A 21,776-nucleotide genomic window follows, 5' to 3' on the forward strand; every position below is an offset into this window, starting at 1 on the left:
TGAATTGATGGATGTCTGCTAGTGATACAGCTTGAATAACTCTTTGTACTTTGCCCTAATTCTACAAGTCTTTGTACAAATTTTTCTCATTATAATCTTAAGAATACCTTACACATTATTCTCTCAGTCTGCTAGCTACTATTAGCAGCCCGTGTGAATCCAGTCATTGGTGTTGTAAGAATTACTTGGGAAATTCACTTTTTCATGCTGGATTTTGATAAGATGGAGGTAATCTTGGCTTTTAACTCTACATTCTTGAAGATAAATGTCGAGACATTCAACTTTTTTTTCATGAGGAAAATTATAATAAGTCTCAGTGTTCAGAAAATATAACTCAATGCTTGCATGTTCAGCAGCACAGGGCGCAGTACCTGGTAGCTCTTGAATTTTCTGTTCTTTGAAGATCAGGTATTGGTCCCTCTCAAAAGCCTGGCTACTGCAGGGGAACCATCTGTCTGAATTTAGGGTTGCTGTGGTCTCATGATATTTTGGTTTGTATTTAATGCCACTGTCTATTCATGTTGCAAAATAAAAAATATTAGATTCACTGGCTATTTTTTTATATCCAACCTTTATGGGAAGCAAGGACATCTTGTGAGTGTCTTCACAGAATTTTTAATATGTGAAGTAGTATTTTTCTTTTGTTATTTTTTTTGTTTGATGCAGTGTAACATATTACCGTATGCTTAATACTATTTTGTGAAGTATTTTTGTAAATAGTCAAAAGGTAATTTGCTCTCTTGAATTTGGAAATGTATTTGCCTTTCTGAATATACATTCTTTCAACAGTATACCATCGTCTCTACACAAATAACCATTCCAGCATAACTTATTTTCTGAGTAACGAATTGATGAAATTGATTGTGTGTTTCTCTTCTGTGTTTGATTGTGAAATTGTAATGAAATACTGGAGTTTAAACAATGTGGGGTTTTTTGATCTGTGACAAATCCTTAGAAATAAAAAAAAAAAAAAGAGGACTGAGTGAAGGAAGGGATAAGCCAAAAGATAATCTGATAAAATGATACCTTGTCCTCTCAAACAGCTTCTCTAAAGCAGGGAAGTATTTCTCTACAGTACAGGAAAAGGAGTGTGTTAAGTCCAGTGATGTTGATTTTATTAATTTAAATTCTGGTATAGGCTGTGCCGAAATGCTGAAGACTTCTTGTGTATCTGTAGCTGAATCCATCATCTCTTTCAAAAGCTGCGTGATGAATGAGTTACATGTACCTCACACTCATTGGAAGCGGAATTGTCACTTCACCAATGGCTTGAAATCATCCAAGAGCAATAGGATTTGTGTGCTTTTGTTTCCACAGACCTCAGCACTGGTATTTGCCTCATTGTTCTGATGAGTCCTTGATCTGAGGTTGGGCAATAAAAAGAGAAGTGCAAGATGGAATTTCTCTTGATGTCCCACAGTGACAGCAATTTTTGGCGATAGACTTGCAGGAAGAATATTGTAGGTCCAACTGCAACGTCTCTTGATCTTTGACACTAGCTGGTGGAGCATTCCTGCTTCTCTAAACTTAAAATAGCTGATAAAATAAATATATATATCTGAAAAAAACCCCACGTAAAACTAACTTATTTAAGAAAATTATTCGATTAACCTGCAATCAAGCAAAAGCTGCTTTTTACCTGCAACCCTCAACTGGCAGTTGTGGAAATGGAAAATCTTTTCGTGCCCTCTTTGTTTCTTTTGATTTTATTTCTGCACGCCTCTGTTCCTGTCTTGCATTGATTTTGGTTAGCTTGGACGTATTCTGTAGACTCAGAAGATCTGTCTGATGCTCTCTCGGGGAATGGGACAGGTCAGTGGTGTCTGTGGCCAGTCAGGAGCCGTGGGGCGAGCACAGGCAGCGGGTGCTGCTCACAGGGACGGAGAGGGAACTGCCCCGGGGCTGACGGTGCGTGGCAGCTTGGCCCATGGGGATGGCAGCAGCGCAGCCCCTCATCGCACACGGATCTTCCTAGAGCAGCACCTCTGAGTGCCGGGAGTGAGCAGGAGCAGCTCGGCAAAGGTGGGAGGCGTGCGTGGAGCAGCTGATCCTCACCCGCACTCGGGTAGTGCTGGCAGCTTTGGTGCCTTCTGCATAACTGGTCTGCCTGAAAGGGATCATTTCAGGGCATTTGGAGTGGGGACAGAAAGTTTCCATCCTTCAGGAGGTCAGCTGTAATTCCCCAAGGTCTGCAGAGGAGAGGAAGAGGCGTCTTCAGGAGTGATGCAGTTCTGAGGCAGGTGCTTTGTCAGTGGGGATCAGCAGCGGCCTGGGCCTCTTGCTGACAACCTGTCCTCTCACCAGCCACGGTGGTGCAGGAAAAGCAGTGGGGAGATGTTTCTGCTGTTAAGTGGTAGAAGCAGGTATGTGATCTGTAAATCACAAAGATGGTATTAGGGTGTGCGTGGTAGTTTGTTTTTCGGGGTTTTTTTGGTTTTGGCTTTTTTTTTTTTAATCAAATGCTATTTCTGAGCTCCAAGGGCTGACAGCTGTTCTAGTTTTGCTTGGGGATGTTTTCGCAATGTGGATTAATCAATGTTATGAACTGGGTCCATGGGGTTTTGGGAATTTAATTGGTTTCAGATGACACTTTGCTAGTCAATCTGTGAAACAGCCAAATGTTGACACAGCTGAACAATTCCAGCTGTTTCCACTCACCCCTTCTTCTCTCCCTGGATGCACCAGCCTTTTCCCTCTCTCATGTCTCCCTTTCTTATTGTGACTTTGTAAAACAAATTTGGGATTGCAGTTTCTGTCATTTGTCTCTGCTTTGGTTTTGTTTCTTCCTAGAATACTTTCAAAATGCATTTTTTGAGGGATGTTTGTTGTGTCATTTTTATCACTGTGGGCCTAATTTGTCATGCACACATTTACTCTTAAGCAAATTTAGGTGTTGCTTGAAGGTATCCTTTTGTCAGGTAATTTGTAGAGATAATTTGAGAAGTTTTGAAAATACACTTACACTTGTTGTGCCAAGCCCACCTTTTTCTTCTGAAAAAGGTAACAAAGAATGCAGGTGACCCAAGGCAGAGACAGAGTGGGAGGACTGCCTGGAGATGTGCTGCAGACCCTCCTGCTTCCCTGCTGCTCTGCCCTGCCTGCCTTTGCTCGGGCTGATGACACTTCTGTGCTGTGCACCCTGACCTCAGTGACAGGAGAAGTCAGAAGGGAGTGGCTCATAAACTGCCTATGCCATTTATACTTCTGGAATTACTTATTTTTCCTCTTCTCCACTTTTATTGCCCTATTGTATGACAAGTACAGGTAAGCCCTGACTACGTCATGCCACCTGCATGTGGAGTTTTTAGTATGGAATCAGAGCCTGTTCTTGATTTGTACAGGATCAATATGGAAGAAAGAGATGCAATGCAAGAGCAGGCACATTCGTTTTCCATGGTATTTTTTTTGTGCTCTCTATCAGGACACTTTGCAGCAGGGACTACAGAATGGCCCAGGCAGTTGTTCCTTGGAAATCTGTGTGCTCAGACACCTCCACACGCTGACAAAGATGGCCCAAGGCACTGCTGGGGTGGTCTGGCTGTGTTCTGGACGCCTTTGGCCAGTGTCCCTCTGCAGAGAGGCTGGTGCCTGGGTGCTCAGTAGTAACTCCAACAGGGACAATTTGCTGTTTAGTATTATTTTCCCATTAAGCAGTTGGCTTTTGAAGGATGTACGCTCCCTCTTGTCTGTGTGGCTCCTCTGATGGCAGACTATTCTAAATTAAAACTGATGTGTGAAAATTTCTGTAACAAATCTGCTGTTTTCAGACAGCAGTCAGCTTTGCTAACTTTTTGAAACAGCAGAAAGCACCCACGTGTGTTGAGCCTTGTAAATCATCTCTTGTATTAAAGTAGCCTGCAATGGAATGGCTGATCCTGTGCTGTTGCTAATGCTTTACCTACAGAGGAGTCTTTGCTTACTCCATAGGGCCTATTTAGGAAATGGAAAATGTATATTGAAAACATGGTAGGAAAATGGCACCTCTGTGAGTACCTCACTTGGAATTATGTTGTACTGACAAAATTTCAAATTTGCGCAGTGCAGTTTTCGGAGAAAATCCTGATGTCATTAATTCCTGTTCTGTATTTTTTCCTACCAAGGTATTCAGTAAGAATATCCCATTCTACTTCATGCTGACAGTGGACGCTGGGAGGTTTTTTTGCATTTTTTCTGGGGAGGAAGACTTGGAAGGCATAAATTCTGTACTTAGATCTGAGCAAGCCTCACAGACCCCATTTATACAGCAGGATAAAGCTTTTTAGAGTTTTCTAGCTTTTTCCATCTTTGTCCCAGAGATTTAGCATTCTGACTAGCAGTTCAAACCAGCATTAAAATCCTCTTGTTGACTAGTTCAAAACTGTCATGATTTTTCATTCTGTAATTTTTAGAATCTGTGGGAAACCCTGGACTCTCTCGAAGGACTGTAGCATTCTTTCTTCTGCTTTATTATTGAAAACCAGTTTTCTCCAGAGCTAAAGGCAGACAGCAGTTAGACTTAAAGCAAACATTTAAATGCACTTGCTACTTGTGTGTGTGACTCGAGGTATATCCCAGTGGTAAATTGGATCTTGCATTTAATCAAAATGATATTTCAGGTAGGTTGGGATTTTGTTTGTCTCTGCTGTACCAGGCCACAGCTAGTTCTTAGTTCAGGAATGTCTACACAGAACTGAGGAGAGAGAAGTGAAGGCTAACGCTCATATCAATTCAGCAACAAAATGACATCTTTCCTTTAAACTGAGCAGACATTAAACACATTGAGGACATGTGTGCTATTCACTCTAATGTTCTTTTCATCATTCTTCAAACAGCCCGTAGAGGTTTTCTGTTGTACGGTCTTTGGCAAATCTTCCTTTGTATCCCTAGTTCTCCTTTGTTCTGTTGAACCACCAAGGGGACCGTGTTCTTGGAAAGATGGAGGGAGTGCACAAACCAGGATGGTGTGGAAAAGCTGTTTGTGGTGTTGTGTGGCTGGATTCATACAAACTTAGAGCTGCCACAAGCCCAGGTTTTCTCAGTGTGTCTCTTGTCTCCCAGTGGGAATTTTGCACAAGTAGAAAGGAAGGAACTTGGCTGTGGGTTTGCAGATCTGCATGTGCTGCAGCAGTAGCACTGCCTGATGCTGCCTCTGCTCAAGTCCGTGGCCATGGATGTGGTGTGGGAGTGCAGTGCGTTCAGTCCAGTGCATCAGCAGGAAGGAACAGAATGCAGGAGTGTCCTGCTCAGAAATTTGAACACTTGGTAACTTCCTTTTTTTTGGAATGGTTTATTATTATCATATCAGAATCTAAACAATCTACTAGTTATTAGTCATTTTATTGTATCTTTAGACACGCATTTCGTGAAAGAAATGTATCTTAGGCCACAGTCTGTTATGAGCTGTTGTGCTTTGTCAGGTTAGTGTCTCTGGCTGTAAAAAACCAAAAAGTTTAGTTAACTATTCCAGTATTGTGTGTTGCAATCCCTGGCCTGCAATAGAAGAAGCAGGTTCATCAGTAGAACCTACTCTGAGTGTACCTGCTATAAACGTGAAAATTCCTTCTCTTTCTACAGTGGAACATCCAGGCACCATCCATTTTTATTGCTTTGTCCCTCTCTTCACACTAAATTACGTGGTCATTGAAGCCCACGTGCCCTCCCGAAGCTCCTCCAATAGCACAATTTTCAGAAATGGGAAAGATTTCTGAAGAAGTTTCTTTTAGCCAGTCCATTTCCAAATTAGCCTTTGGTAATTCCAAATCACCAGTGACTTCTGAAATGTAGGCAGAGCCATAATAATCTCCGCACAGCAGCAGAGGCCAGAGCTCTAATCTGTAGGCAGGAGGAGTCATTCCCCTGGCTGCTGGGCCTTCTGGGAAATTGCTGGAAGAGCTGTGGCTCTGAGAAGAGCAGCAGCACCCTCCATCAGTGCCTGCCCACAATTTGTATTCCTGGGACCGGGGCCTGTAAAATGTTTTGCTGGGGCTGTGTTTTGCTGTGTGTTGTTGTGGCAGTCTGGCTCTGAGCGGTGGCCCTGGGGACTGTCACCGAAGTAATGGGGTAGAAGGCATCAATAAAATATTTTGCTGGTGTGCACTCATTTGTGTGTCTGCAGACATCAGGCTTTTAGGAGTGCAGGAGTGACGCTTGACAGTACAGCACTGTCTAATCACACATTCCCATTCCTGATACCCAAATGCCTCAGAGAAGCCTTCATTTCTGCCTTCCCCCTCACAACCCACTATGCTTTTTTTTTTTTTTTTCCAAAACGGGTTGATATAATCCTCCTATCTTTGTTATTTTCTTTTCTCTTAAAACTTTTTTTTCTCTTTATTTAAAAATAAGTTAGAAAGGGACTTTACTTATCAAAGAAGCTGGTTTATGCTTTCACAAGCCTTATTTCAGCCTCTTTTTCTCCTTTCTGGAACAAGTATGGCAGCAACTGGCACACGTTGAGTGTCACGTTGCAGAAGTAGTGGGGATGAAATCCCTGGTGTGTGTCTGTCTCCGCCGTGGCTTCGATGGCAGCTGATGCTTGTTAGGCGCTGATTGCACTGCTGGCCTGAGCAGCCTCACCTGCGGCCCTGCCCAGGCGAGGGGACCCCTCAGAAACAGCGCTGCCTCATGGCCGGGCTGCTGGCTCTCCTTTCTCTTAGAATTCAGCAATTCAGCCACATAAAAACTTAACAGCCCTTCCTCTGAGAGTGATAAGAAGAGATAATGGGACGTAAAGAAAAATTCCATCCTTGATGATATCGTCCTGTGCTGGTAAGTTGTTGCCGTTGTGGTGTGTTATGATACTGAATTTTTGACTCATTGGAAATGCGGCTTGAGTCATTAAGTCCTGTACTTGCTATGTTTTGGGGAGTTTGCTTTTTCTTTTTTTTAAATAGTAACTCTTCCTCCAAAGAGGAAAGCTGAAAAGGCAGTTTAGAGGAGCAGATAAGAGTAAGTTGCAATTCCAGTTGTGCAATAAAATGAAGAACTAACGCAGGTGGTAGGAACCTTGGCTGGTGATTCAGTGTGTGGTTCAGGAGGCCTGGTGAAAATAGGAGTCTGTGCTCTGCTGATGAGAGTTTGCTGATTTTTGCATCAATCCACCTAGTTAACACCTAGCTCATGCTATTAAGATGACTTTGAGAGCTTCACTGGTGCATCAATGAGCATTTCAAATGAAATTTTTTTCAGAATGTCACAGTTCTGTGTTCAAGTAGGATAAAAACTGACAGTTTTGATCTTAAACTTAACTGTTGAGCTTTTTAATGCATGAAACCATATCCTACCTCTACTGTGGCATCACAGACTCTGAGAAAAAAAAAAAAAGATCATCAGAAACATCTTTGCTGCATTGAAGTTATCATTGATAGAGATGAAATCAAGGTCAAGATACCACAATGTGTAGGAGGAAGCTGGGTGAGAATTAGCAACTTCATCTATGGCTTTGTATCTTAGCTCGCTTCCACGTTGTCTTTCTTCCACTGTCTCTTAGTGACTGTGAAAGAGCCATGAGAAATTGTATCATGTATATAATTTTCCCCATTATGTGAGATCTCAGGATCTTTTTGTAGATAAGTTCAAATAGATTCAAGCTGATTCAGAAAGGAGGCCATTTAAGAATTCTTGACTTTTTCAAGTGGTTCACTTCATTTCAAATTGTCTGGAAGGAGGTGAGAGATTTCCTCCTGGTCGAGGCTCCTCACAGCCTGTGTAAGACATTGGTTTGAGGAGAAGTTCAGGCACGGCTGAGCTGGGATTATTCTTTATGAAGTTGTTATTAGTTTGAAATCAGTAGCAAGTTTCCCCTTCTTTATTCTCTTCTCTCTCTACTTTCTGGCATGTTCTTTAATAGCCTTAGCTATCAAAATGTCATTAGTATATGTCAGGCACAAGTTCCGCTGTCTCTGGGAGCCTGGGTTTGGATGTTGGTGTGGAGGTAATTTGTGTGTTACATCCTCATCTTGTTCTCTCTGAAGACTTCTCTGTTGTCAGGCAGTTTGTCCTGGGTCAAGTGTGAGAAATGTGGACTCTGGTTTTCTTGTGCAGACTTCCACTGCTCAGAAAGTCAGAGTCTGGTACTCAAACCCCAGCAAAACTTGGGGCTGCTCCTGGTTTTGCTGTTTACCCCTCCGCCATAAATTCCTTAGGGAATTTATGTGCTGCTTCTCAGACAGTGGATGGTTTAATAAACTTGAGATGACAATTTCAACTTCAGAAGTGGGGTGTCACATTTCTTTCTTTCCTACTTGCCTCTACAGTCTCCTGTAGATATTCAGAGCTTCTCTTCAGCCTGTTTTGGCTGTGATTCTCCCCTTCTCCCCCGCAGTCTAGCCTTGTGCCATAGCAGATGTCCTTCAATAAAGCACTTGATGTCTTAGCAGAAGGAGGTACTGACTTCACAGCCAGGTGCCATACCTGGCAAATTTAACCTCTTTCTGTGTCAAAGGACTGTTTTCTTCATGGCTTTAATACTGTGGTGATGGAGGTGGCCAGAGGTTGCTCTGCTGTAGCGCTCAAGCAGAGCCAGGAGGAGCAGCCCAGGGTCCCTCTGAGTGGCTCAGCTGGTTTCTGCTGCAGTTGGAGCAGAAAAGCTTTCTAAAGCAAAGAGCCAAACCCCAGCTCTAGCACCCAACACATAGCAGCTCGTTCTGGATGGACTGGGCTGTGTGGTTAGACTCAATAATATCTCAGATTTGGTATTTTTACTCTGAAGGAGAGTCCTAAGAATAAAGGATCTTTTTCTATCATTCACTGTGCTTTGTAACCTCGTAGGATCAGTAGTGCACTATTTTGATAACAACAAGTTGAATTTTTCATGAGTTCACTGGTCACAGCTCTCTGGCGTGCCAAAGGTGCCCCCTTAGCATAGGGGGAGCTGCAAGCCAGAAATGGGGCTGGCATTTCTTGTGATGCCCGAGCGCAGGAGGGTCAGCAGGGATCTCACTGGGAGCACTTTTAAAAGGGACTTGACTCCAGCAAGCCCCCGGTCTCAATACCAGCAGAGCACTTAATGTGTATGCTTAGGAGAAAGGGCAAGAGTAGCCAGTGTCCATTCATTCAGTTGTTTGAGTTATTGGACAGGTACTTACCTTTTCTGCAGCCCTTTGAAAGGCTGATACTGCTCTTTTTTTTTTTCCCCCCCTTTTTTTTTTTTTGGTTTGTTTATTGCATAACTCCAATAGAAAGAAATTCCTAAGGCAAGAATGCTAAAGAGGAAGGAAAGAATAAGTGATGCCAGTTAAATTTTCATGTATTTATGCCTTATTATGGCCTGACAGTCAGAAATAATATTCTTTTCCTTTTATCCTGATCTTCTCTTTTGACTGTGTATTAAAAAACCACCAGCAGTAACAAAGTGTAAAAGATTGAATTAAATCCTAGTTAAAATGACTTCACCTTAAATAGTGGAATATCTTAGATCTCTTTCTCTTCCTTTTTTCTTTCTCTCTGTCTAGTCTACAGAGACTTGGCAGTCTCAGATACCCTTGGGTGTTCAAAGGTAGATCAGTCTGTGGCAGGGCTGCCTTTGATGTTTTCACCTACAAAAATGTCACATCACAACTTGCTCTGTTATTTCACATTGAATGTGAAAGATTCACTAAAAGGTTAATTTCAAGTCTTGTTGAATTTTATACCAATAAAGTCAGTACCTTTTCAAGGATGCACCTAGAATGGTTTCAGAAGGATGAGAGAAGGGGCTGGTTTAGAGCTTCTGCTGCAGCTACAAGCACTCCATAACCGGGTGCTTTGGGAGCATAACCCCTCCTGCAGGGAGCTTTGCCCTCCACTCCCTGGGGAGAAAGGAGAACAAGGATTGCTGTGGAGGCTTTAAATAGCACTGCATCTACCAGCAATACCCTTACCTGCTTGAGACCCTAATTTGCTCTGTGTTCAGGCTTGTGAAGGGAGAGAAACGCATATATATATATCTTTTGGAGGTCTTGAATAATCCTGAATATCCGTTCTGATTTCTGGAATGAGCTGTAGTGTAATTACAAACGCCTGAGTGAAATGCTTTTAAAACAGGTTTACTCTTGGTTCTTCTCCTTCCCTTCAAGACCTGTGTCTTGAGGCAATGCTGTACCTTTCTGTGGGGACTTTAATTTCTTGTGGATGCAGTAAGTGTGACTGCAGAAAGCTAAATGTGTCGTGGTTTTCAAACATGATTTTGAGTAAGAAACCTGTTTGTCTAAAAAGTTCTTCTGTCTGGAGAAAAATGCTTGTTTATCATACCACAAATAGTGCATTTGAAAGACTTCTGAGTGGACACATGCTGAAGGAGTAGGAGATAGAAGAAGTTATGTTTTAAATTGCTTGGGTTTTTTAAAACAAATTTCCAAGTAAGAAATTATATTTTCTGTTTTCTCTAAGTACAGTGAAACCTTTAGACTTAGTGAGGGCTCTTTGAAAAGGAGGTGACCTTTCTCCACCTCTGCTTTTCTTTAGCAGAACTCAGATAAGTCATTTAATTGGCTACTGAGCTCGATGCTCTCCACCTCCTCTTCCCCCCACAAATAATTCTTGCAAGTGAGCAGTGAGAAATCAGGTAACTCACTCCAGTGTCCTCACATTTGTCGTGTAGGAGAGGCTGGGAATACGTGCTTTGTCAAGCTGTGCTCCTAAGGATGTGTCACATTTCCTACCGTTTTAACACAGGAAATGTCTCTGTCACCAGGCAGCCCAGCTTTTCTGTGCATCCCCTAATTGTGTGTGAACTGAAGGTGCAGCTGGAGAGCATTTCATATCTAATTGGTGTGTGAAAGCTGAGGGCAGAAAAAACAATTAGGAAGTCATGGTCAACTTCAAGAAGGGCCATAATTGAGGCAGAACTGAAATTAAAAATTGGATTGCTACTGAGCTGAGGTGGAAATGATGTAAAGGAACAAGGCTGTAAACAGCAGAGGAGCCTAGGCTCCAAAGTGACCCAGGTGTCTCAGGGATAACCTGATGTGGAGCTCAGCTTCCCAAGCCCCTTGGCATTTCAAAGAAATGTCTGTGGGTTACCGTGGCTAAATTTAGTGTGTTACAGGATGTCTCTCTCCCCCCTTTTAATCAATCGCAGTCTATTGATAGCCCTGGAATAAGGGCTAACTGCTCTGTTCAGCTGCCTGGTTTTGTCTTCATTTAGCAGCAAATAAAGAGGTAGAGGTGCTAGGCGTACAAGCCAGTGTTATTTTAAATCCACCTAGTCAAGAGTTTGAAGTAATTCCACAAAGGAGTTCATTTTACTGTTCAAACTGCACCAGTCTCTGTGTACACTAAGTGATAATGAGGCCATTTAAAAATCCTCTTCTTGTCACTTCTAATAACAGGATGTAGGTTTTGCAAGAGTGTATTAAAATGTGTATCACAACAGCTCGTTGCCATTTTACTGTCTGGCTGACAGGTCGTAAACTCTGGCAAGTTCTAATGCTAAAAGGTTATAGTCCAGCCTGTCACTTTTATTGTAGCATATGTACATGTAATGGCTGATTCTTATCAGCGTCTTAACACTAATTGTGCCAACATAAACTTAGCTTATAGCTGTGCAAACAGAAGGGTGGTGTGTGCCACCAGCCCCTGTGTCAGAGCAGCGACCTGCTGGGGCTGCAGGCAGGCGCCGGAGGTGGGCGCAGCACACCAAGGGCACTCTGAGCATCGAGAAAGCAAGAAGTGCCTGATGTGTAGCAGGAGATTTTGTTCTCAATTTGTTGGTTTTTCTTTTGCCGTTACCTTTGTGTCAGAGGAAGATCATTGTATTGGTCATTTTGCCAGGTGTTTATTAAGGTGGCGTGTCAGTGTTTGCATGGGGGAGCTCCCATGCTGCTGGGAGAAGCTAGGAACTGGTGATTTAGTTATTTGGGAAGCAGGTAGGCAGCCTGTGTGGATGATGGCCTAGCGACCAAGTGTGATACCACTAGAACACTTTAGTTTCGATTAATCAGATTTTAAGTGATTTTAAGCTGAATTTCCGTGACCTTAGTCTTCTTTCCCAGGAGCTTTCACCTCTTGCTTGGACGGTGCCTGGGTTTCTGTGGTGTTGGCATGCCGTGTCGTGTGTTAAAGAGCTGCTGTGCTCTTACCGCGGCCAGAGCATTGGTAGTTTAGGCGAGCAGTTACAGATTTTGTCAGATTTAGTGCGTTAGGTTTTTTCATATGTGTTCCTGATAGGGTTATTGCTCTGCATGTACTTGCAAGCTCATTTAGGATCTCTTTGGACAAAAAGCACTGCTGAACATGCTCAGGTTTTCTTAGCAAAAATGCTGGGTTTGTTGGGCACTATCCTGCAACTTGGAGGCTTTCATATTTTTTTAAATTTAAAGGAAGTCGCTACCTCTTGTGTAAAAGACAAACTCTTCAGCGTGTAAGGAGAAGAGACCGAGTCATAAATAGTTGCCGGATAATAGCCGCGTTCTGAAGTAGCTGTCGGTCCTGCCCTGGTGCTGTTGGTGCGGCGGCTCCTCGCTCGAAGCTGTCCTGCGCCTCCGCTGGGACGCTGCCGGTGTCTGGCAAGGCCAGGGGCTGTCTGTGCGGCTCAGGGGCCGCAGGCGAGGGTTCGCCGTCTGCGCCTCTTCCCTTCTCGCCGGTCGGAGAGTGCCCCGAGCGGCCGCGGGGCGAGCGGGGCCGCCGGGAGCGGGCGGCCGGGCCGCGCTGCGCCGTCCGGGCCGCGCCGCTCGGCTCCGACAGTACACGCCGAGCATCACTAGGTGGCACAGCCACCCCGGTGCACTGCCCGCCTGCCAGCTGGAGCCCGGCCCCGCGTCCCAGACACGCTGCTGCAGCCCGGCGTTCCTCACACCTCATCACCGCGCCTCGGGCTGGGCTCTGCTCATCCCCGCCCGGCCAGCCTGCGCCGCTCCTGCCAGGGCACTGCCGGCACTAACCTCAAGGTTTTGCTTACTGGGCGGAAAAAAAAAAATAAAAAAAAATTGAAATTGTGTTTCCAAAGCTTCTTGAAATCTCGTTTTACCAGGCAGTTACCTTAATCTGCCTGGTGAGTTACCAGGCTCCTGTGAAACTCCTTTTCAGCTTTTTGGAATTTATGCCAGTATAAGATCCAAGTTTAAATAAAGCGCTTTATAGTAGGTGCTTATGTTTTAAGTGTTTTCAATAGCGAAATGAAGGATAGGGCTATAAGGTGTGTGTTTAAAATTCGGTACCAGTTAAGTGTATTGTTGAGCTGGGACATTTCTTGGTTTTTATTTATCAAACTAGTTGGGGAACCTTTAAAAGGTATATGATGGTTTCTGTATTCAGTTTTCCTTTGGTAGAAATTGAAGTGTAGGCTGGACTGCATGAGAGAGGTAGATCGATCTAGTTAAGTTTACTCTGGGGTGGGTTGGTTTGTTTTGTATTTTTTTTCCTTTTTAAAATTAGAATGTCTTTAGTCTGGAAGACTCAGAAAATCCTGAGTGACCGATGGGTGTCTATTTTTCAGGTAAACTCATTGCAGTGTGATGTGTCAATTCACTTCTCCAAACCAATATGGGTTCACAGACACACAGATTGCTCAGCACTGATTTTAAGTGGAGTGGTAGGGATGTTTCTAAGAATAAAATGTGGGTTTCAATTTACAAGAAGTTATGATTTAGAAGTTAAGCAGGCAATAGTTTTCTTTTAAATCACAGGTATGGTTTGTATCATTGTGTATGGGTTGTATTCATATTTAACTGCCTCAGGTGTTTTGAAGTGCAGTGGCAGGTATTTTAAAAAAATTTCTGCTGTTTAAAAAGAAAGCATGGCTTCAACTTTATTTGTAAGGGAAGATGCTGGGAGAGATTGTGGCGGCTGTTACTGTTATTGTTACTGCTGTTAATGTAGCTTGAAACCCATTCTGGCCACCTAGCAAAAGCAAAATAAAAGTCTCTTCCAGGATCTCTCATCAAAATACTTCTAGAAAATCAGAGTAGTCTGGATAAAATAGATGCCAGAGCTGTGAATTAAATACATAGAGGACTGGAGATAACTTGCCTATAACAAGAAATGAAGATTTTTTTTTTTTCCGAGGGCCCCCAGTTGTCAGAATATTGCTCAAACCCCACATTTATTTTCGCTGTGAAGATAAGATTTATTGTAGCAGAAACATTTATATTGAGACAGTGGACAAGAGTGATGATCCTAGAGTAGATTGTGGTGGTGGTGGGGAGCTTGATGTCTACATCCCCTTGCAATGTGCCGTTCTCCACGTGAAGATCACGTGGAAGGGTTTGAGATGGACACACATGCATTTCCTCTGGGCTCAGTCCCAGCCCTGGCTCTATGAGAAATATTGCAAGAAAGCACCAGGGTGATCTTGGGTCCTTGCTTAAAATAATGCTGTAAGCTTCCCACACAGGAGAGTGTTGGTTGTTGAAGGGGATTTTTATGGCTCACACTGGGACTGACGTCAGACTCGCCCACAGCCTGGGACTGGAGAAATTCTGAAGCTGTGCAGATGAGCAGTTCCTTCCTCTTGAGCAGAATAACCACGAGCAGGTTTGGCTCCCTGGATTTGGTGCACTGGAGATTTTTGCAGGAAGAAAAATAGCTCTTCTCACATCATTGTGTGAAAATAAGAGCATTCCTAGTGGAAAGCGTAGCTCTTCCCTGTGCATGTCCTTTGTCCATGTTGGTATTTTTTTTTTTTTAATTTTTGTTGTTGTTTTGTTTTTGTTTGGTTGGTTTTTTTAATGTTTCTTGAGTGATCTGTCCATTTTCCTCTTCCTTATCACTTCTGGTCTCATGGTACTCCCAAGTATGTATTTCTCTGTGTGCTGGTAGGTGTGTACCCCGAACTGTGGTGATCTATACTGCTCTATGCCTTACATTTCTTTGCTTTGTTTCCCCTTTTGCTTCGATACACAAAGCACCATGGCCAAAAAAATGCCACAAGTCAGTGGGAAAACACAGATGAAATCTCCAGGTCATTTTTTTCTTCCATGCCTGTTAAAAAATGGAAAGAGTTCCATCCTCTGACTCCAAAAAGTTCTTGAAATGAGAAGAAACAGACTTAGAAACAGGGGAGTTAAAAATGGAGAATATAGTTTCTGGATCTTACTAGACAGCCTAAAGTCAAACCCTCTTAGCATTAATCCCGCTGGAAGGAGAAGTGTTTGCTTTAGAAATGCTGGTTTCTTCTTGGCAGTGAATGTGATGTAAAGACGACAGGCAACACCAAGCCCAGCCAGACATCCTCTCCTTCTCTGGAGCAGCATGGAGGAGGTGAGGACAACACTGAGGGCAAGCTTGCTTCTTTTCCTTCCTGCAGTGGAGAGGTCAGGTTTAGGTACACCATCTGCTCCTGCTTTTTGCATTAAAAATTTCTGTGTAGCACATAGCAAAAATTATCTATGAGGAGTTCTTAGAGTGAAACATTTGCATGGGTGGTGCCAGGAATTGTTCTCACTTGGGATGCAGAGTTGCTCACACAAGCAGCTTGATAAATTCAGTGTTGATACCTGTGTGGAATTGGGCTGTACTTGCTTTGTTCTTGCTGAGGTTCAAGTTCAGCTAAATGAGATTCAGATGGGAAGGACACCAACTAACTGTCATAGCAATCACCTCTCCACACAGACTTCCAGATTCTACTTTTGTCAAAAGTTTTCAATGGCTGAGTGGCCGCAGACTTCTCAAGTTTTATGGCTCAGAGCTGTAAAGAAAGTTTTAGATTTTACCTTTACTTTTTTGTTTGCTTTTCTGTGGATAGCACTATTGTCTCAGTCTGCCAGAATCTCTCGATAGTGTTGTGCAGAACCTATAAAAACAAGTTTTGAGCAAGCACAGTAGAATTTGAACCTGTTACAGTTTCATCAGGGGATGCTATAGGTTAACATCATAGCATATGACAAATAGAATCTGAAGCCAAACTATTCTAAACTAACTCTGTGAAAGCACACGTGAAGTAAACACTCTACACATTGCCTCTTTTACTTAAGGAAAGTACCTTGAATGTCCCCTAATTTTCTGCCTCTATTCCCAGGCACATTTAGTGATAACGAAGCTGATCAATACTGGTGGTGGAAATGTCAACATCAATAAGGACAGACTTCCTTAATGCTTCTTTAGTGCTTCCAAAGTTGCTCAGGTGAACATGGGGCACCTGTGTAGTCTTTCAAAAGTGAAAATATTTTGTAGGATTTTTTTAAGAACACTCAGGCAAAATCCCCTTTAATAGGAAACAAGATGTAGGGCACTGAAAAGAGAAGCTTTTTCAGGAAAAATTTTCTAAGTTGGGCATAGAAGAATAATGTGCTCCAGAACATGCATGGGAAGAAAAGCTGCAGCAGGAGTTGTATTTCTAGCATTTTTTACAGAGCCATCTTGATGCCTTCCCAGCCCCCAAGATATACAAATAATTTCCTGTGGCTGACCAAGTCTGTGCACTCTCCTGTCATAAAAACAAGTACAGGGAAATGGATGCTTTGAAACTGCTTCCAACACCTTTTTTTCCCCTTTTACAGATGAAAGCTTTGAAGATTCTGTTGTCGATAGCATGCTTCATTTTTATTCGAAACAATCTGAAAATGGTTAGCTCTACCCAGATGCCTGAAAATAAAGGAACACTCAGAAACACATTTTTTGTTATACTGTAGTTTGATGTCATACTACGAAATTAGTTCAAAATGGCAGGAGTGCTCTTGACAGCAGTGTTACAGTGTAAAAGTTGCATCGTGATTTTACAACCTGTTTGCTGTATTCATCATGAAAAAGCATTTATTTACTTGTGTATGCACAGTAAGTCAGTAGGGATTTCTGCATGCAAGTCGTTAATCAGTTAGAAATCAGGGAATTCAGGGACAGCTAAGTTAGTCAGCTGCTGGTTTTGCTCCATCTTGTGTGATGGTTTTAAATCTGTGTTAAGAGTTTTATTGCTTTTAGCATGAAGATAATGACATCCATCTCTCTAATGTGTTTAAAGATGTGCACTCATAAATATATGATTTTTTAAAAAACCCAACCTAATAAATAAAAATTCTGAACATGAGTGAAATGAGAAAAATGAAGGTGAAATTTGAGATGAAACCTAGAGAGGGGAATGTCAGATGTTTAAGGAGGTGTTTTTTTGAGATATGCTATAAGGGAAAATAATAAAGTAACAGTTACCTGAGGAAAAAGTGGAAATTACTTGAGATGCCCCAGTGTTGAGTCAGTTTGCTGAAAAGGCACTGGGCAATCCTTCCTCTTTTTTGCCCCTCTCCCTATTATTACTGGTATTTAATCTGGGAGGAAGACCTCTGTGGTTGAAAGCCACCAGGAAGAGTATGTAACCACAGTCATGAAAACAATTATGGAGGAAGCAAAACCCAGCAGCTTCTTTCTGGGAAGGTGAATTGTTTATCCTCGATGAGACAGGCTGTCCCATGCAGGTCAAAGTGCTAGACAAGATGTAGAAGAAAAAGTGGAATTTGTGGCCTATTGACAAAATGATTGTTGATTGGATGTGGCTGAAATTTCACTTACAAAATACTGTGGTTTGGGAGCCTCCCCAGTGCTGGTGACTTTAATGCACTTCTAAGAATTTCTTTAGCCCTGTTTGTTTCGAATGTTGTAGTTTTTTCCTCCTCCTGTAACTAACTCTGAGCATGTTCTGTACACCTGCGGGCAGCTGAGCTGCCAAGCTCTGCTCTCTGCCTTTGAAAAACCCTTGTTCACTATTAAGAGACGCTTCTTGATGAAGCCATAAGTGGATACTCACAGGATTTAGACCTGACCCCTATTCTAAGCCCAGGGTAAGTGAAATAAGATGCTGTGTTACCCTTGGCAGTGGGAGATGTGAGCCTGGTGTTTGTTAGTAGTGAACTATGTAAGAGGCAATGGAACAGCTTGGAAAGAGAGATGGTGAGAGATGAGTTTGTGGTGATGCAGCCATAAGCAGAGAGAGTAGGATGGATGGAGATGGTGTTAAGAAATTGGTAGAGCTGGTGGCTAAATATATGTTGTGAATGAAATGAGCAGTGCTGTGTAAGTCCATGGAAAGATACGAGATTTCCAGGAGAATGCAAATGAGATGCATGAGTAAAAACCAAACTTGGGAGCTGAAGGAAGGATGTTATTGAAAGATAAGTAGCACAGTTGGCTACACTGAAGATGACTGACAGGTTGAGGAGAGGAACTGCAAAGTATTGATTCTGAATTGTGGATCAGAGTCTGCACTGATTCCAGGCTTGGTCCGTGTGACAGGGAATTCATTTTGCAGTTCCTGTAGTGCATGAGGACAAGAGTTCTTGGCAGTAAAAATCTGGGAGCATTAAGGTGATAATAGTGAGTTAAGTCAGTATTTCTGATATGGAAAAGATTAAGGCTTGGCTTGGATCAGAGTCAAAAGGGACGACAAAGGAGTAGAGTAGACAGGAAGGAAAGATAGTGGGCACCAGAAAGATAAAGTGATCGAGTATTGCCATGGGGAAAACAGATGATTGGAGGAAGAAAAAAAGTTGAATGTGTCCTTTATCTTTGGTAGAAAAAGAGGATGACGTTAGGCATGTGTCAAATTGAAAGGAAGGGAAAGATTGTTACGCTTGCCTGTGTTCTTTGAAGAAATCATTAAAATCCTGTGCAGAAAAACAATGGAGATGGACAGATAAGAGACAAATGCAATTACAAGACATGCATGATGGTGATGCAAGATTCAGTGAAATCAGAGAAAAAAATGTTTTGCAGGGAAGCTGGCCAAACAGAAGGAGTGTTTATACTGGAAGCGGTCAAACTCTTTTTTTTTTTTTTTTTTTTTAATCATTCAGTTTGTGTTATGGTAGCAGAAGGGCACGGTGTGAAAGTGAGCAGGAGCCAGATCTGAGACTGAATCATCTCTGACTTTTCTGGTCTTGCCTTGCAGTGACTCAGTCATACCAGGAAAAGTTAAGGAAGAATAGGAAAAGGGAGCTGAACTACTTAATCTACTCATTTAGCCTGTCACCATGACAAAAGGATCATTGCATCAGAGAGGAAGGTGCAAACAAACCCTAAGAACATCTGTCTCTTTAAAAACAAACTGACAAAACCCCCAAACAACACACACCTCCCCCTAAGAAAAAAACCAACCCAACAGCAAAACACCCTGGCCTATAAGCTGACACTCTGGGCTCCCTGTGGTTGAGAGGCTGCGGTAGCTGTGCTGGACACAAAGGAAGGGGGAAATGATCCTTTCCAGCTGCTCCTGCAGTGCTGGCTCCCAGACTGCCTGAACACATCAACCATTTCTGAAGTTCTAAGGTTCTAGTAGTTGGTTAGAAGCCTGTGTTTTCTGTCCACAGGTGTTAAAGGTTGGTGCAGGTTTATCCCAGGTTCTGTGGATTCCAATATCTCAGAGCCTGGCATACCACACACTTGGTGTGGAAGTTATTTCTCAATATTAAAACAGTCTCTCTCGACCTGACTGTTCCACCGAGATGTGATTGAAGGGTGGCTGATGGAACCAGTGACCAACTGGCTTCTCATAGGTGATTGACTGAGAGGATCATTTTTGTCCTCACTCAAGCCCTTGCACCAGACACTTTCTGGAACCACAGAAAATTGTGGCTGCCAACTGTGGTGGTCAGCATGTGTTTCCCAGGTTGCGGTTGAGGAAACACCAACTGTCCAATGGGAAAAATACAGGATTTTTTTTTCTGTAGTAATTTTTTTTTTTTGCTTTCAATGCGTAGGTGAGTTTGGCCAAGCTTGGCTCTTTTAATTAAAAGCTCTCTTGTAATGAAGATGGAAAGGTGTAAAAGAAGTGCAAAAGGAAGTTGTGTGTATTCTTGTATATATTCTTGGCTGGCTGTGAAGTGTTCAGAGCAAAAGTTTTTTCATGTGTGTCTAAAATAGCTGTCAGTTGATTCAGAAAATGTGGGTAGTACCAAACTAAGCCGTCTCCTTGCAGTAAATAATTCTTGCCCTGCCAGAAGCAGAGTAGAAGGATTTACAAGCTGAACAGAGGTGGTTCTGAAATTCTGTGAGAAAAAAGCCTTTCTGCTTTTGATTCCCCAGATGAGCTCTTTGAACTGCAAGTAAAAGCAAGTTGCCAGCTTAACAAACCTCCTCGTGTGTTTGGATCTTTAGTGGGATGTTTCTTACAGAGGCCACTACGTCTTGTTCCAGGTAGTTTATTTTCCCTGACAGCATAGCAAGTGGCCTGTCAGAGGCAACAGCAAGAGGAGTATCCTTGTTTGCCATTTTGGATGTTTAACTTGTTGACTGCCTTGCAGCTGGCCTAGACTCAGAGCTCCAGCAGAACTAGGCCTTGGAGGGACACATGAGTAAAGCAGCCCTCACAAAGATTTGTGAGACACCAATTCCTTGTAAAACTTGTAACCCTGGTTTTCATCCCCCTTCAGAGCATTCCTTTTCCTGCTTTCTCAATGAGTGTGTGAAGTGAGCTCTCCTTATTCATTGCCAAGCAACTGCTACTGCTGGCTTCTCAATAGACTTCCTAGAGTTCAGATCCTCTAGTAAGAGGTATAAATCGTAGCTCTGCTTGGTCCAGGCCTGATTTGCAGTCTGTAATGATTTGAGTTGGGGCTGGTTGTATTTACCTATAGAATACATGCAGGGCCCTACTTGGAATATTAGCGTTGACATGACACTTGAGATCTAGCATCTGGATGTGAATTTACATTTTATGAATATTTGCTGTTGCAGTGAGCCAAACAAAAACCTCAACAGAGAACAACCAGCACTCCCATGATAAAAGCCTAGGGTTGGTACCAGCAGTTTTTTTCTTTCTTTCTTTTCTTTTTTTCCTTCCCCCCAGAGCCTCCCGATAGCCCACATTACCATTTAGTTGTCATTTGCTGCTCCCTGGCTCTGTTGGTTTCTCAGCTTAGAAACAGCTGCCATGTGATGTGAATGATATTTTAAAGTCCTGTGTTTGAGTTCTTGTGATAGCAATGTGCAGGGAATTGGCAAGCTCTCGGAAACAAAATGGCATGCTTTATTTTGTCACTAGAAGTATGTTCAATCTGCTATTTGATTCTCTGTAGCATTTTGATTAAGAGCTCCAGTGAAGTTATGTGAAAAGTGAAAATCCTCTTTATTCTTTCTCTCCAAGAAAATGAGACGCACAGCATTGTCAAAATATTTGCCTAATCTCGCAGATTTGGATACTTGTCGTAGTTCTTCTGACAGACCAAAACAATGGTCATTAAATGAGAAGCAGATGCAGTAAGTATGCAAGCAAGCTTACAGGGAGAGACTGAGGAGAAGCTGCCAACAGAACTCACTAAGCACTGGAGAATAAAGAAAAACAAAACCTCTTCTTGCTATTGTACCCCATAAATAATAATTTTCCTCTAGTAATCTAGGCATTGTACTTTTCTGCATTGGTGTTTTCATATGTTCTGGTGCAATATTGACTTCAAATCCAGATGCTCCTTTTGGCTTACTTGAATATCTTTCTTGCCAGGAAGCGAAAATGCCAAAGAAATGCTTTAGCTTGGTTTTTTGTGTGTGTTTGTTTGTTTGCTTTGAGGTTTCTTTGTCGGTTTTTTTGGGTATGTTTTTTATTTTTGTTGGTTGGTAGTTGTTGGGTTTTTTGTGGGTTTTGTTATTTCCCTTTTCTGTTTTTTCTTTTTCACTGTTCTAGCACTGTTATTTTAGGACTAAAGGACATTGTCAAGGAGGAGAGTGGCTGTGTTCTGTTCACAGTTTTGTATGATTGGGAAGACAGAAACTGCCTGTGTGGTTGGGAAGGCAGAAGATCATGATAAATTCTCTATCAAGATGTAGAGTGTGTTTCTTCAGCAGGTAGCTTTTAAGGTCTGCTTTGTGGTTGCAAAGCTGTTATGTAGACTCAGGACATTGGTCCAAAATCTGCCTTAAATTATAGACAGAATTAAAGCTTTTCAACTTTACCGTTGTTCCAG

At 42.5% G+C, this 21,776-nt stretch overlaps 1 protein-coding gene across 5 annotated transcripts in view; it reads left to right on the forward strand.

Moving 5' to 3' along the window:
* The window catches only part of RORA (RAR related orphan receptor A), a 400,721-nt gene that overhangs the window by 133,122 nt on the left and 245,823 nt on the right, over window positions 1-21,776 (forward strand). The window contains exon 1 of one of the 5 annotated variants that reach the window (XM_066196613.1): window positions 6,592-6,747. The exons of the other annotated variants lie outside the window; for them this stretch is intronic. Coding sequence (XP_066052710.1) covers window positions 6,729-6,747 — 19 coding nt within the window. The 5' untranslated portion in view covers window positions 6,592-6,728. Of the gene's footprint in view, window positions 1-6,591; window positions 6,748-21,776 lie in introns of those variants that run through there. 5 annotated transcript variants of the gene reach the window in all.

Source organism: Chamaea fasciata, unplaced genomic scaffold (genome assembly GCF_029207755.1).
Source record: "Chamaea fasciata isolate MVZ Bird 193981 ecotype frontalis unplaced genomic scaffold, bChaFas1.0.hap1 SCAF_14, whole genome shotgun sequence".
NCBI classification, from domain to species: Eukaryota; Metazoa; Chordata; class Aves; order Passeriformes; family Sylviidae; genus Chamaea; species Chamaea fasciata.